This window comes from Heloderma suspectum, chromosome 1 (genome assembly GCF_057233095.1).
Source record: "Heloderma suspectum isolate Gila_16-S chromosome 1, 16-S_ref, whole genome shotgun sequence".
NCBI lineage: Eukaryota > Metazoa > Chordata > Lepidosauria > Squamata > Helodermatidae > Heloderma > Heloderma suspectum.
The window spans coordinates 326,134,238-326,150,909 of NC_139458.1; the positions used below are offsets into that span (position 1 = coordinate 326,134,238).

A 16,672-nucleotide genomic window follows, 5' to 3' on the forward strand; every position below is an offset into this window, starting at 1 on the left:
CCCAGCCATTGTCTTTTTTCCGTCTAAACATGCATAGGATTGCGCCCTAAATATCCTGGAACTTTTACCCCTGATAGACTAGTTTTCTACAGGCGGGGGGACGAACCTAAAGAACAAAGACAAGCCACTAAAACAGGCTCAGCGGCTGCTGCAGAAAAGAAGCAGCAGCGCGCACGCCCACCCTAGAAAGCGACTCTCGAAAATTACTCCGGAGCCGTGAGAATTCCTTCCGCGCCCCGCGTCCAGCCCCGCCAAAGAGCCGAAGCTCAGCGCTACGCAACCAGAGCTACGCGAGGCAGAAGGGGCTCAAGGTGATCGCTTCCGACGTCTTCGGGCAGACGCGATCAATCAACGCGAGAACAACGGATTCCCTTTCAAGGCCGGGGAGTTGCGACTGTGCGAGCGGCAAAAGGAGGCCAAGGCGGCGGCGCAGCGCATTGCGCGTGCGCGAAGTGGCCTGGGCTATGTCCTCCCCCCCCCCCCCCTTCTGCTCCTTGGGTTCTCCGGGTTCCCTCTGCTGGCGGAGGCAATTGGGAGATCTGAGCATTCCATGGCCGGCAACGGGGGACCATGACTGATTACGGGGAGGAGCAGCGCAACGAGCTCGAGGCCCTGGAGTCCATTTACCCGGACTCCTTTACAGGTATCTGGCTGGCTGGCGCGTGGAACTCCGCATGGGCTTGCAGGGCGGCGGCAGCTGTTGCTGCAACTTTCCAACATGTGGCACAACTGAGGACGATTATTTCTTCTCCTTCCCCCTCCCCCCGATTGCATTCCTTCTGCCTGGTCTTCCTAAGCCTCGATCCGTGAAACGCGGCTTCCCAGCACGCCCCTCCCTTGCATTTTCAGCCCCTTCTGAACTCCGAGCTTTCAAAGCGACACAGACCCCCATCTTCTTTCCTGGGCTTCGCATGATCTGACTGCGAGTTAAGGGAAGAAGCTGTTTGAAAACAGCCGTTGCCTTGTTTTCTTTCTTTGGGATGGGGTTGGGGTGGGAATTGTCCCCAGCCACTCCTCGCTAAGGGCGGAGGTTTCTTTCCCTGCTGATTTGCAGGCCTGTGAACCGTAGACTGCACAAACCAAACCATGTACGCCGAAGTCGTCTCAGTAAAAGTTATTCCTGATCGGCACCTCATTCAGGCCTTGTACCCAGAGATGACCTGTCGCACCCTCTGATGCTGTGAATGTAAAAGCTATGGATTTATTCATACATACGTTCGTAATGCGGTCTTTTGGCCCTAAAAAAAAGGACCCTAAGGTGGTTTACAAGCATTTAACATCTCACAGTGAAGCACCAAAGAGCATTAAAACAAGGCAAAAGAGAACATTATTATGTGGACACAAATTCTCGCTTTGGTTAAATAAATTGAAATAGTAATAACTAATACTAAAATCATTCATGCCCTGGAATGTGTTTGGTGTGGTGCTGGAGCTGCTTTGTGTAGTGACCAAAGGCATGGCATCTTCGTATATAAAGCATGTGTTCTCATTCTCCAGCCACACAATTCTGGGATTGGGTCAGCCCAGCTCATTGACTTGATGGCTGTCTTCAGTTTCCTATGCTAGAATAAGCCCCTATGACAGATGGTTATGGTCTGTGATACTGGATCGCTTTAGGTTATTAATGGCCAACTTGAGAGTTTGTAGCCCTCCCAGACTATCATGAGGGCCATGATATGAAATTGGGCCTTCACTCCTGCCTCCCTCTTTCTCTGATGCTGTGCTACTCCCAACTCCCTGGGTAAGATAAAAATGTAAAAAAAAAAAAAAAAGAGTAACAATTTGTGACACTCTTGCCAAAAAGGTTGGCATCCACTGCTGTGAGTTTCCATTGCCCCAAATGAAAACTGCCTCAGATCACCTTTTTCAGCATTGTATGAGGCACATTCTTTAGATCTGTATGTGTTCACTGTAGCCCCAGGTAAGTGAGATAGAATATGGCCTATTTAAATAAAATGCCCTATTGTAGAACATAATGGTATCTGAGCATAATGGTAGGTAATGGATATCCCTTATATTAATGCCACTCTCCTCTCAAAACTGAGTAACAACAGCACAGCATCTGTATAGTGTAGCCACCCCCAACTTGGTTCTCTCCAGATGTTTTGGCCCAACTCCCATTATCTCCTGCCAGTATGGCCAATTATCAGGAATGCTGGACGTTGTCGCCCAAAACATCGGGAGGGTGCTAGGCTGGTGGAAGGCTAGTGTGGTGCTTTTGAGTGTCAGAGTGCCTCATGTGTATAGTCATGCTCTAACTCATGCCAAAACCTGTATGTTTGTTGAGTGGTGTTACCTCCATATTTCAGATTAGGGCAGCCTTCCACAACCTGGTCCAGATGTGTTGGACTGCAGCTCCCATAACTCCCAACCAGCATGGCCATTGGCTGGAAATTACAGGAGATGCAGTCCAACAACTGGAGGGCACCAGGAGGGGGGAGGCTTGATTAGGGGCTGATATACCCACAGGTCACCATGTAGTGGTATTAGCCTGTGTAGATTTGCCTCCCATCCAAAGGCTGGCTAGGGTCATCGTAATCCAATATGGGCTACTCAGACTATTGGTCCATCTAGGTACGTCTTTCCAAATGGAGGGCTCCTAGCTCTACCAGTCAGAAGGCATTGTGCAACTTTTCCATCTTTCTTCCTTAACGGATTTCTTCTGGTAAAACAAAAGATGGAAGAAGTGATGGGAAAACACAGGAGTGCTACAAGTTGAAGATGATGCTGAGCAGGGGGTTGGACTTGATGGTCTTATAGGCCCTTCCAACCCTACTATTCTGTGATTCTATGTTATCTAGACTCCCTGTAAAAATTCCATGAATGAGGCAGTGCAATTGAACACCAAGGGTTAGATCCAACATCATGCTAGCAGATTCTGCTAGTGTGATGGGACTTTCTACCTCTCTCCTACCTCTTGCAGTATTCCATGCTGTCCAAAAATCAACTCTGGAGAGTTTCCCAGCCCTCCGGAGCAGATTTTGAGGGTGTGCAGGGTGTTGCTGCGGCAAGGGGGGCATTTTTGCCCCCCTCCTGGTTCTGCTGCCCGAACTGCTTCCATCAGTGGAAAGGCAGTGGTGGATCTGATTGTCTGGAAGTGATGTGACTGACTGGCAGCCCTACCTGGAGATTCCAGAGGTTGTGCCTGGACCATTTGTATGCAAAACATGTGCTCTGCCACTGAGTTACATCTGTTCCTCACAGGGTAGAGGCTTCTGAGGGAATGGATATGATTTCTGTCCAGACCCTGGGAAATCAATTGCTGATTGGCAGTCTTGGTGATCTTTGGGCGGCCTTTGAATTTAGAGCCAATTTCCAGTATAAAACCATTTTAGAAAAGAACCGCATTTCAGAGGTTGTTTAACTCTGTGTTACAGCTGAGCAGGTTTGCATGTAAATTTGCAGTGATACAAAAAAGCCAGTCTTATCTGGGAAAGAACTTTTCTAGTCTTTGTTCACTACTTCTTTCTACCACAGTGTTATCAGAAAATCCAACAAGTTTCACTATCACTGTGACATCTGAAGCAGGAGAAAATGATGAAAGTAAGTGGAATGCCATTAAACATTCATATGGAAAAAGACAAAACAATTTTGCATGTACTTGGAAGTAAGACTTAATTGTTTGAAAATGTGATGAGGCTACATTTCAGTGAGGTGGCCATCTGATAAACATGCAACGAGGTGTCCAATTGATGAAGGTGATGGGTGAGACATCTGTACTTTTCTGCATGTTGTTGTATTTAGGGCTTGTATATGGAAAACCCAGGTTGAAATCCCTACTCAGATATGAAGCACTGGGTTGCCTTGGGCATGTCATTCTCTTGGGGTTTCAGTGGCGTTCTATTGTGTTAGAACCTATGTGCAATAAAGAGCAGGATCGTGCCCAGTTTCCACTCCCCCCCCCCCGACACACACACCCCAGAGTGAGCACAAAGTATATCTCCAGATGTTTTGGACTTCAACTTCCAGCATTCCTAACCATTGGCTGTCAGAGGCTTCCGGGAATTGAAATCCCAAATGTCTGGAGATCTGGGAATCATGGTACAGTGGTCTGGGAAATTTTGCTTTAATATATAGAATATAAAACTCCCAGGATTCTTACAAAGCATAGTTCATTAGGCCCAATACACAGCAACATGCAGTATACTGGTAGCTTCTTTCACTGCAAGTGTTGAGAAGCGTGTTTATATTTTCATCACACTGCAAACTACAAAGAGGATGGCTGTGATGGTGTGAGGAAAATTGCTGGATCCATAAGGTGAGGGACTGCATCAGAGGGCTTAGCATGTGGATCAGGTCCATCCTTGTTATGTTTAAAGCAGCCATTGTGTTGCTTGCTTTGCATGCATTGAGCCTTTGTCAAAACTAGTTACTAAAAATATTTATGTATTACATTTCTGTACTGCCCAGAAGCTGGAGGACTCTGGGTCATTCACAAAAAATTGTTTGAGATGTATTTGCTTACAGACAAAATTATGTGATATGTTGGTAGCTACATTTGGAAGCTGGAATTGATTTATCACTGATGTTTTCTGTGGTACTGTAGTTGTTCAGACGACCCTGAAATTTACATATGCAGAGAATTATCCAGATGAAATCCCACTTTATGAACTGCTTTCTCAAGACAATCTTGACGATAATGATGTTACAGCTATACTGAAATTATTGCAAGAACAGGTGAGCAGCATCCAGAGCACACAGATCTTCTTGATATTGATGATTCACTAGTTTCACGTCGAGAGGCAGCAAGTCCACCTATTACTCAGAGTGTAGAAGGATTTATGCTTCACGAGGTTGCCATTTTTTTTGTACTTTCTAGTCATGACAAATCATGGTGTTTTCTCCCTTTTTGTAAATGCAAATACACAGGTTTGCAAGTGGGGTTGACTGATGCTGTAATTGCGGCATCAGTGCTAGGTTTGCCCACACAACAACATTCTGTTATGGGATGTTCCATCGCAGTTGGAAGTACAAAGAAGGCTTTTATGCTGGTTTTGTACCAGTTGGAAATTGAAGTTCGGGGACAACATGAGTCTCACTAAGTACAAATAAAGAGTTAAAAGCCATCCTCTTTGATTGAGTGATTCATCTGAAGGTTGTTACCCAGCTTGGATTTTGCAGTAAATCGCTGATAACCAACATTATGCGAGGATCCTCCCTGCATCCACTAGTGTCTCCCCAAAAGCCTCTCCAGAAAGTTGGAGTGGACCTACGGAACATTATGGGGACTGCAGAAGGGAGCAGGAAGAGGGGAAGGGAAAGATTCATTGCTTGAGCTGCCTCCATTCATGCAACGTTGGATATCACCCCTTTTTTTTAGATTTTCTGCCTACTTTGAAATGCTTTTCAATGCAAATATTTTATTTCCCATGCCACATAATTCTGTTTTCTGTAAATCCGTTTTCTGTTTCAGGCAGAAGAGAACCTGGGTATGGTAATGATCTTCACACTAGTATCAGCTGTGCAAGAGAAATTAAATGAAATCGTTGATCAGATAAAAACAAGAAGAGAAGAGGAAAAGAAAAAGAAGGAAAAAGAGGCAGAGGAGGCAGAAAAGGTGAAAGAAATATGTATCAACATAACATTATAAATATTTGCAGGCTCTCTGGTGGTAAGGTTGGTCTGGCTGTGTGCAGTCTCTAAACATACTAGTCCCTTGAAAGGCAAAGAGAAGATGTAAAGAAAAACATAGTCTTTAAATTAGCAAAGCTGGATATTAATTTTAGGTGGTACACAGTATAAACTCAGTAGAAGCCAGACTAGGTAATACGGTCTAGCTGTTGGATGGATGATTGTTTTCCCTTATGCAAGTCAGCTCCCTCCAGTTCTATGGTTTCTCTCTGCGTGGCTAAAGGTGGTACTCTCTAAAGCAGCTTAAAAATGTAAGTCTCCATATTAATCCATTACACAAAGATCCAAACAGCAGCCATAGCAAAAAAAAAAATCAATTAAAGACTTTTCATTTTCTGAAGGAATCAATTTTGTTTTACATATGTAGTTTCCTGTTTTTTAATGTAACTTCAGTTTCTTCCTTGTAATTATTGCCAATGATGAATTAAACTTGCTTGCCTTTGGCATAGCATCAGACATGTAAATGAATGTTAACTATGTGTATAAGATTTTCATTTTTTCCATATGAGAATCTTAGCTATGACACAGCCTGGCGACATAACTGCATGTGTTGGAGAATCCCACAACATTCAGTCACAAATTTCCAGTTAATTGAAAATTTTCTGTTTGCAGAAGCCACCTTTAAAGTCAAGTAGACCTGGAAGCCCCTTTCATGCATGAATCGTATGAAGATTCATCACGCAATTACTGGGAGGGGGCTATGCTATTGGCCCTGCCTACAGACATGCACACATTGTGGTTCACCGCAGTGAAGTAGCCTAACCATGAACAGCTTCTTGTGCATAGATTTCTTCACCATAGAACATAAGGGCCATATTGGATCAGACCAAGGGTCCATCTAATCCAGCATTCTGTTCACACAATGGCCAACCAACTGCTGACCAGGAACACACAAGCAGGACATAAGCGCAACAACATTCTCCCACCCATGTTCCCCAGCAACTGGTGTACATAGGCTCACTGGCTCTGGTACTGGTAGCACATAGCCATCAAGACAAGTAGCCATTGATAGCCTTTTCCTCCAGGAATTTGTCTAACCCCCTTTTAAAGCCATAAAGTAATGGCCATCACTACTTCCTGTGGTAGCGAATACCATAGTTTAACTATGCGCTGTGTGAAGAAGTACTTCCATTAATCTGTCCTGAATCACCCACCAATCAGCTTCCTAGGATGACCCCGGGTTCTAGTTTTTGAGAGAGGGAGAAAAATGTCTCCCTATCCACATTCTCCACACATTAATGGTTTTGTACACCTCTGTCATGTCTCCCCTTACCCTCCTATTTTCCAAGCTAAACAAGGGCCATGTAAGCCGCCTTGGGTTCCTTGCAATGTAATATAAATATAAATAAATAGAAATAGAAATTAATTTATTACATTTATTAATATAAATGTAATAAATAAATAAATTCATATGAAGTAGAGAAGCTAGCCTCTTAGTTTTTGTTGTCTGATTCCTATTTGGGAGCAGGGTTAACTTGATTGTTCTCACTGCTACATATTAGAATAGTAATTGCATTTCTTAGGTCTTAGGCAGGACCGCCACACCATGATCCCCTTAAGTCTAACCGTTTATGAAGGAACAGAGTTGAATGTTTAGAATGACATGTGTTTTGAATTTGGGAATAAATATACTGATGACATTATTGGAATTTGCTGAATTTTTCTTAATATTTTCCCCCATTTGTTTAGCAATGTTTCCATGGCACCCCTGTCACCATTGAAAACTTTCTAAGCTGGAAAGCAAAATTTGAAGCAGAGATCTTAGAAATTAAAAGAAAAAAGATGAAAGAGGAAGAACAATGTGGAAAAAATAAATTAACAGGTATGATGTGATAGTTGCCCTAAGTCTATGATTTTATTTGATCTTGGTCCCAAAGAGCTATGTCAGGCATGCGCCAGGTCTTGGGTATACCAGAGGAGTATTTTACTTTTTTCTTTTGAACACCATATAAAACCAGTTAGGAAATTTTCTTCAGCTTCAAAAGAAGTTGCCTCTGCAGAACATGGGTAGGTGGGTGCTGTTTAAGGAACACAAGTTAAAGCTGCTCATGGGCATGCAGAAGTAGTCACGTTTCTTTGGATCATGCCATCAAGTAATAAGAGCTTGAATAGAGGCTTCTAGCAGAGATGTTAAGAAATATCATAGTTATTTCACATCTAACAAGGGTTTGAATTTCAGATGTTACAGAGACGGTTTTGGTTTTGCTTTAAGGGAAAGTAAAAGATGATTGACACTGTAATCCTAACCATGGTCCCTCAGAAGTAAAAGATGATTGACAGTGTAATCCTAACCATGGTTCCTCAGAAGTAAGCCCCATTGAATTTAGTAGGACATAATGGGCAGGTACTGACATAATGTTAAACTCTGGTTTCAGATTACTCGCATGCTCCCTGTCCCCTCTCCTCTCATGCAGTCCTGAACAGATTGGAAGCTTCTGCTTTTAAATGAACAAGAGTTCCTTGTTATATGTGGACTTGGGATAACTGATCGTTTTAAACAGAGAAATGAAAGCTTCCAGTCTCCTTCTCATGAGTGTGCCAGAGGAAGAGAAAGGAATATGCAAGCCCAAGGCTCATAGTGTCTTGTGTACACAGTTGTTGTTGTTGTTCAGTCGTTAAGTTGTGTCCGACTCTTCGTGACTCCATGGACCATAGCAGGCCAGGCCTTCCTGTCCTCCGCTCTCTCCCGGAGCGTGCTCAAGTTCATATTCATTGCATCGGTGATGCTATCTAGCCATCTCATCCTCTGCCGTCCCCTTCTCCTTTTGCCATCAATCTTTCCCAGCATCAGGGTCTTTTCCAGGGAGTTTTCTCTTCGCATTAGGTGGCCAAAATATTTGAGCTTCAGCTTCAGTATCTGTCCTTCCAATGAGCACTTAGGGTTGATTTCCATTAGGATGGACTGATTTGACCTCCTTGCAGTCCAGGGGACTCATAAGAGCCTTCTCCACAATTTGAAAGCATCAATTCTTTGGCGCTCAGCCTTCCTTATAAGCCAGGAAGTGATGGGGCCAGATGCCATGATCTTAGTTTTTTTAATGTTGAGTTTCAAACCAGCTTTTGCACTCTCCTCTTTCACCCTCAACAAGAGGCTCTTTAGATTCTCTTTGCTATCTGCCATTAGGGTGGTATCATCTGCGTATCTGAGGTTGTTGATAATTCTCCCAGCAATTTTAATTCCGAACCGTGATTCATCCAACCCGGTGTTTCTCATGATGTACTCTGCATATAAATTAAATAAGCAGGGCGACAATATGCAATATGTCGTACTCCTTTCCCAATTTTGAACCAATCGGTTGTTCCATGTCTGGTTCTTACTGTTGCTTCTTGACCCTCGTACAGGTTTCTCAGGAGACAGGTAAGGTGGTCTGGTACTCCCATCTCTTTAAGAATTTGCCAGAGTTTGTTGTGATCCACACAATCAAAGGCTTTAGCATAGTCAATGAAGCAGAAATAGACGTTTTTCTGGAATTTCTTGCTTTGTCAATGATTCAGCGAATGTTGGCGATTTGATCTCTAGTTCCTCTGCCTCTTCGGAACCCAGCTTGTACTTCCGGTAGTTTTCGGTTCACATGCTGCTGAAGCCTAGCTTGTAGGGTTTTGAGCATAACCTTGCTGGCATGTGAAATGAGTGCAATTGTACGGTAGTTTGAACACTCTTTTGCATTGCCCTTCTTTGGAATTGGAATGTAAACTGACCTTTTCCAGTCTTGTGGCCACTGTTGAGTGTTCCAAATTTGTTGGCATATTGAGTGCAGCACTTTAACAGCATTGTCTTTTAGGATTTTAAATAGCTCCGCTGGAACACTGTCATCTCCACTAGCTTTGTTGTTAATAATGCCTCCTAAGGCCCACTTGACTTCTCTCTCTAGGATGTCCGGCTCGAGTTCAGTGACCGCACTGTCATGGCTGTCAGGGACATTCAGATCTTTCCTGTATAGTTCTTCCGTGTATTCTTTCCACCTCTTCTTAATCTCATCTGCTTCTGTGAGGTCCCTGCCTTCTTTGTCCTTTATCATGCCCGTCTTTGCACAAAACGTTCCCTTGATATCTCCGATTTTCTTGAAAAGATCTCTAGTCTTTCCCATTCTATTGTTTTCCTCGATTTCTTTGCATTGTTCATTTAAGAAGGCCTTCTTGTCTCTCCTTGCTGTTCTCTGGAACTCTGCATTCAGTTGGATATATCTTCCCCTTTCTCTCTTGATTTTCACTTCCCTTCTTTCCTCAGCTACTTGTAAAGCCTCATCAGACAGCCACTTGGCTTTCTTGCATTTTTTTTCTTTGGGATGGATTTAGTTGCTGCCTCCTAAACAGTGTTACGGACCTCTGTCCATAGTTCCCCAGGCACTATAGCTTATGGCTTCACTGAGTTATGCAAGCCCCTCACCACAACAAGGCAGTGATCCATGAAGGGGGTGTACACAGTGCTAAACTATAATTTAGCATTATGTCCAAAATGACCCGCTCTGTAGTACTTAGGATTGTAGCCTTCGCTTACTCCTTATTTATTTATGTATTACATTTTTATAGTGCCCAATAGCTGACGCTCTCCGGGCGGTTCACAGAAATTAAAACCATAAAATACAAGGTGAAAAAATGCAATATAAAAATGTAAAATTTTAAAACTACAGTATAAAAAATTAAAATAATAACCAAACAGAACTTAGCCACAGTGCAAAGATTTAAAATATGGCACCAGATTTAAAAGAGAAACTGAAAAACTAAAATGCCTGGGAAAATAAAAAGGTCTTCACCTGGAGCTGAAAGGAGCAAAATGTAGGCACCAGGCGAGCCTCTCTAGGAAGCTTATTCTACAACCAGGGTGCCACAACAGAAAAGGCCCTCTTCTTAGAAAAGGCAAGGGCTCCCAGAGAAGGACTGCTGAAGACAATCTTAGGGTCCAGGTAGGTGTATACGGGGGGAGATGATCCTTCAGGTAACCTGGCCCCAAGCTGTTTAGGGATTTGAATGTTAATACCAGCACTTTGAATTGGGTCCGGACATGGACTGGCAGACGGTGCAGATGGAAAAGTATTGGCATAATATGATCACACTGGCCAGTTGCTGTTAAAAATCTTGCTGCCCTATTTTGGACCAGCTGAAGTTACCAGACCATTTTCAAAGGCAGCTCCATGTATAAACACATTGCAGTAATCCAGACAAGAGGTTATAGAGCATGGAGAACTGTAGCTAGCCTACCTCTGCCTCAATAAGGCTGTAGTTGGTATATCTGCCTGAGCTGATAAAAGGCGCTCCATGCCACGGAGTCCACCTGTGCCTATGGATGTCAGAGAATTTCTCCACGAATCTCAGGGAGGCTGAATGCCAACGCATTCGGCCCCCTGAAATTGGTGGAGAAACAGTCTGCCCCCCCCCCCCCCCCGGGATGGGACTTACCTTGTGCGAATGTCCCTGGCAGCGGCGGCTCCCAGCGGCAGCCGGTCTTCTGACCGGCTGCCGCCGCCACCATTTCCAAGTAAAACAGCAACAACAACAAACGTGATAGGCTACGTAAAGATTTACGTAGCCTATCACGGCTAGATTTTCAAAAAACACCTAAAGAAAAGAAAAGCTATTTGCGTTGCCCTTATTTTCGCCGTAGTCTACGTAGATATTTATGTAGACTACCCATGCCAAAATAAGGAACACAAATGGCGGCGCCCATGGGCGCCGCCATTTGCGTACGTGTTTTTTTTTCCCCCCCATATTCAGCCATGATAGGCTACGTAAACATTTACATAGCCTATCACAGCTGACTGCAGGCCAGGGACACACGGCGGTGGCTATGGCCGCCGCCATTTTTATCCCGGCAGGAGAAGAGGTTTCGTGGCCAGAGAGACGGGGCGCTCCCCCCCAGCCAGAATTTCGGCGGGGAGGGATGGGGCGCCTCCCCCCCCGGCCAGAATTTTGGCGGGGAGGGACGGTGTGCCTACCCCCCGCCCAGAATTTCGGGGGGGAGGGACGGAGCGCCTCCCCCCCACTGCGAAGCAAGCTTCGGGATCAGGTAAGTGACTTTCGTCCATCCCTACTGTGCCCTGAGTGACAGTGCTGGTTCCAAGAGTCCCCCCCATCCCGCCCCCAACTATGAACCTGATCTAGCATCCTGTGTCTCATTGTTGCTGGCCAGATGCCTCCAGGAAGCCCATAAGCAAGGCATCAAGGCAACAACCTGCTCTACTGTTTTCCAGGAACTGTTATTTGAGGCATTCTGCCTCTGAACACAGCCATCATCAGGACTAATAGCTATGGATTAGACCAAGTGGAGGCTGGCGGCTCCAGTGTCAGTGGGGCAGTGAATCTGCTCTGGATGTTGTACTCCTTGTCAGTGCTCCTAATGTAAGATATAAGAATAAGTAAATGTGTTACAGACCAAAGCTTTGTTATTGGCACAGCTAGTTAAGCCTCTAATAGCACATTCCTGTACATGTCAGCCAAGAAGTACGACCCCCTGAGTTAAATGGTGCTTTATCACAGGTAAGTAAGTATGGGATTGCAGTTTAAAGATTGCATGCTGTCATAATTCTAGTAACTGTGTCCGATATAATTTATCCCTAAATATTTTTTACAGGAAAACAGTTATTCGAAACAGATCATAATCTTGATACATCTGATATTCAGTTCTTGGAAGAAGGTAATTTTATTATTCCTGTTTTCATTGCTATAAATTGTAATTATTCAAACCAAGACCAAAATCTGTATCTAATAATTGGCGAAATGCTGCCTCCTGTACTTATTGAAGGGCATTAAAGTCTTTATATACTACTGAAAGTAAAAGATTGCTTCCCGTTCAGTGTCATGGGAAGACTTGTCGTCCTTATTCCCACCCTCAAATGTTGTAAATGTTCTTGGGGGAAGCAAGAATCTGGCAAAGCATGCATACCTGAGGCCAGGTGAGATGGCAAACACAGACAGAAGCTGAGCAACTGTGAGCCTGACTAGTGCCTAGAATGGGGAGTTTGTCTGGGAACCCCCACTGTTACTACTTCGGGCTACTTGGAGTGAGGGCAAAATACTTAGGTTATGTAATTACTAAAATTAAAATTGGTTCACCCAAACAACCGGTATGGTAGTGAATCCTAACAATGTCGGCAATTTTAAAGTGTGAAATAATCCACCTGATTTTTTTCCTGACTCTTCCAGTGCAATCTTATACATGTTTATGCAGAAGTAAGTCCTAATGTATTCACTGGGAGTGACTCCCAAAGTGTACATAGGATTGCTGCCTTGAAAAAAAAATGGGACAAAGTTTATTCAACACATGTAGCAAATAAAAGCCATTAAAGGTACAAGCCAGAAGATGTCGCAGTTGTGCCATTGTAACATTCTACATTTTGGAATAGGAAAAATGTAATTGCTCCAGTTTGAATAAGCTTAGGCTCAAACTACATGTTATGACAGGGGTCAGCAACAGGTAACCGGCCAGATATTATTGGACTATAATTCCCATCAGCCCTAGCCAGTATAGCCAATGATTAGGGATGATTGGAGCTGGAGTTCAATATCTAAATATGCCCTATTTCTGTGTTATGTAGAGTTTAATGTTTGTTCTTTTAAAACCTACAGTAGCCTGGCCAGGCTGGGAGAGTAGAACAAGGGAGAGCAGAGCCTATGTTGATCCAACCTGCCCAGGGTTGTTGTGGGTTAAAACATGGTTTTAAAGGCAGGGGGAGGACCTAACATGCATTTTGAGTTTGTTGTCCGTATTCCCCCGACAGAATGTACTGGAGGTCTAAATTACATTTAGATCATCACTTTGATATAACTGTATAGAACAGGGGTGGGAAACCTCCCCCCTCCAGATAATGTTGGACTCCAACTCCCATCAGCCCCAGCTAGCATAGCCAATGGCCAGATGATGGGAGTTGGAGTCCAATAACATCTGGAGGGCCATACATCCTCCAGCCATGGTATAGATCACTGGATAGTTTGTGTCTGTATTGGGAATGGACTCTCGATGCCCCTTGATGTGCTTCGATTGTGGGCCACAGCATTTTGCTAAAGCTTCCAAACAGCCATTATGGGCAGCCCATTTGCAATTAGCCTTTTCTACTTTGAAATATCAGTTTCCTCTGTTTTTCCCCCCCTCAGCTGGAAATAGCGTGGAAGTGGATGAATCTTTGTTCCAGGAAATGGACGACTTAGAGTTGGAGGATGAAGAGGATGATCCCGACTACAACCCTGTCCATCTAGATAGTGACTAGATTGAAATTTCTGTACCAGCTCTACCGAGCAACAGGTGTGAACACTTGTATGGAGAGACAGCCGTGTGTGCTTTGGTTTCCTTAAAAAGACAAAGTATTACAATGTCAGAAGACTTTTCCTCTGGTGGCTTTCATCATGGATAATAAACTCTTTAACACTTGAAGTGTGACTTGTTGAGTGTCTCCCTAATGTTCTAGAAGAATTGGACTATGTGGTAAAGTTTAAAATGCACTTCAAGCTCTGAGTGTGTTGAAGTACTAAGGCCTTGGTTTAAGGTTGATGCTTTGGATGCAAAGCAAAATAAAGAAATTGAAATCAAGAAAACATTCTCATATTTTCTTGAATCCCTAAACAGAAGGCTTACCTTAGGAGGACCATTTGTTCTGAAAAGAAGCTGTTCCGTGGAACTCACACTTTTTAACATCACTCCAAAGATTATGCAAGTACAGTAGAAGTGTTTATCCTAGGAGAAACACAAGGTGTACAGATTTGCTTCAAATAGTGTATCTTTAGTGTATGGCTAGTTTCTTCAGCACAATTGTAGCTGGTATTGTACGCAAGACAGTTAAGACTGTGAAGGACGTTCCTATTGCCAATAATACTTTTCATTGCAACACTAAATTGGAGAAGTTCTGTGCTAGCGTCACATGTCCATTTGTTACAACATACAAAATGTCTTAGGAAAACAATTTTGTGTGTCTCCAGCTGGCACCTGTTAATGACATCACCTGCTAGCACTCTTGCTGCTAGGTAATCCCATGGCTCCTTTTCTGATGGCTGCAGAAGATTGTGCAGGCTCCTTTCCTTAGCAAGCCTAAAAAACAAAATTACCAATACATTTCTGGAGCTATGATATGAATTGTACAGTGGAAATTTTTATAGCTCTGCTCATATTAAATGGTCTGCTTTGGGGTTGGCCCTGTGTCAAGCAATCAGATTGGGTATTTTAAGATTCAGAATGTCATGTACCCTATGATGTCATCAATAGTCCCTATTGCCCCTTTTTGGACAGGTCAGAAAGGGGGTAAGCCCCAACAATCTGTAACCACACAGACTACTCTCCAACAGATGCTGCTGCTTTCATCTATGTACCTTATGTAATTACTGGCCCCAGAAGAAGGTTTGGGGGGCTGCAATCCCCTGAACACCCCAGCACTTTATTTTTTATTATTATTGCATTTATACCCTGCCTTTTTCCCCTCTTGGAAGGAACCCAAGGTTTCCTTACACGATCGTCCTCTCTGTTTTATCCTCACAACAACCATCCTGTGAGGTGGGTCGGGCTGAGAGTCTGTGACTGGCCTAAAGTCACCCAGTGGGCTTCCATGGCCGAGTGGGGACTAGAACCTGGATCTCCGAGCTTCCAGTCCAACACTCACCACTACACCACACTGGCTCGCAAGACTGACAGTTTTGGAGATGCTCCAACTTTTTGTAAGATGTTGGAACAGTTAAAGCTTTGATACCTTATGATACAAGAATTTTGACACGGACTCTTGGACTACCCTCCTTACCCTCTTCCCATAATAGAATCATTATTCAGTATGATAAATGTAGATATCGGCTGCATTAGTGCAGTGAATATGTGTGAAATGTGAACTCTGATTCAGGGCTCATCTGAGCCACAAACTCAGGCCCTCAGGCCCCAATCCCCATCTACAGTGTAGAGGCAACGAGACTGATTCATTTTAATGTCATTTTTCAACATTTCACAAGTGAAAGTATAGACTACTTGTGATACCCCATTAGCAAGAATCTCAGCCCAAGTGATATACTCTCCGTTTACGTTTTAACACTAAAGTAGCCTGTTTTCTATTGATTTAAAAATCAGGACACTACAATTGATTATCAACAGTTCATAATATGTGAAAGCCCTCAGTCTAGAGCAGGATGGTGGTCTGCATGGAGGGGAGAACTTCCCCCTGATCTATCTTCCGAGTGAGAATCCACCACTCCGAAGTTTCAATTTGCCCCAGGAAAGAAACTAATAACCACAAATCATTTGTGGGTCAAGATGTACCCTAAACTGGAAAGTTTCAATTTAAATGAGTTGCTTAAGAATATGTGCTTTTGTTCCACTAGAACAAAGTGCATACTGAATTGCTTCTTTTGTTTACACTGTTTAATCTCTGAGCATGTGCGGATGTATTTCTGATAATGCTGTTGCAACTCCTTGTGAGAGTTTTGAATCAGCTAGCCTCTCCGCTCAAATAGCTGAGCTCATTGCTCTAAAGTCAAAAATATTTTCACTAATTCACAATATGCTTTTAAAGTAGTTCATGATTTTGGTCAATTATAAGAAAAGAGAGAGTTCATGACTTCTGCAGGAAACCCCATTTAAAATATAGAAATATATTCCACATTTGTTAAAAGCAGTTCTCTTACCACCTTCCATTGTTGTTATTAATGTGCAGCTCATACATATGAGCAAGATATTGTGTCCCACTCAAATTCCCATTTTGTTCCACTAGAACAAAGTGCATACTGAATTGCTTCTTTTGTTTATGCTGTTTAATCTCTGAGCATGTGCGGATGTATTTCCGATAATGCTGTTGCAACTCCTTGTGAGAGTTTTGAATCAGCTAGCCTCTCCGCTCAAGTAGCTGAGCTCATTGCTCTAAAGTCAAAAAACATTTTCACTGATTCACGATATGCTTTTAAAGTAGTTCATGATTTTGGTCAATTATAAGAAAAGAGAGAGTTCATGACTTCTGCAGGAAACCCCATTTAAAAAATAGAAATCTATTCCAGATTTATTAAAAGCAGTTCTCCTACCATCTTCCATTGTTGTTATTAATGTGCAGCTCATACATATGAGCAAGATATTGTGTCCCACTCA

General features: G+C 43.3%; 1 protein-coding gene across 1 annotated transcript; it reads left to right on the forward strand.

Moving 5' to 3' along the window:
- The first annotated feature begins 434 nt into the window (after positions 1 to 434).
- Positions 435 to 13,996, forward strand: RWDD1 (RWD domain containing 1). The gene is made up of 7 exons (XM_084827356.1): positions 435 to 643; positions 3,478 to 3,543; positions 4,547 to 4,677; positions 5,414 to 5,557; positions 7,321 to 7,453; positions 12,200 to 12,262; positions 13,720 to 13,996. Exons 1-7 carry the CDS (start codon positions 571 to 573, stop codon positions 13,830 to 13,832), a joined length of 723 nt encoding a protein of 240 aa, XP_084683482.1. The 5' UTR covers positions 435 to 570; the 3' UTR covers positions 13,833 to 13,996.
- The last annotated feature ends 2,676 nt before the right edge of the window (positions 13,997 to 16,672 follow it).

Bases quoted from the DNA above. Each gene is read 5' to 3' on its own strand.
- RWDD1 (XM_084827356.1), top strand. From the start codon at position 571: ATGACTGATTACGGGGAGGAGCAGCGCAACGAGCTCGAGGCCCTGGAG. The intron at 3,544-4,546 runs GTAAGTGGAATG...GTGGTACTGTAG, and splicing joins AGCAGGAGAAAATGATGAAA to TTGTTCAGACGACCCTGAAA. The intron at 5,558-7,320 runs GTGAAAGAAATA...CCATTTGTTTAG, and splicing joins AGGCAGAGGAGGCAGAAAAG to CAATGTTTCCATGGCACCCC.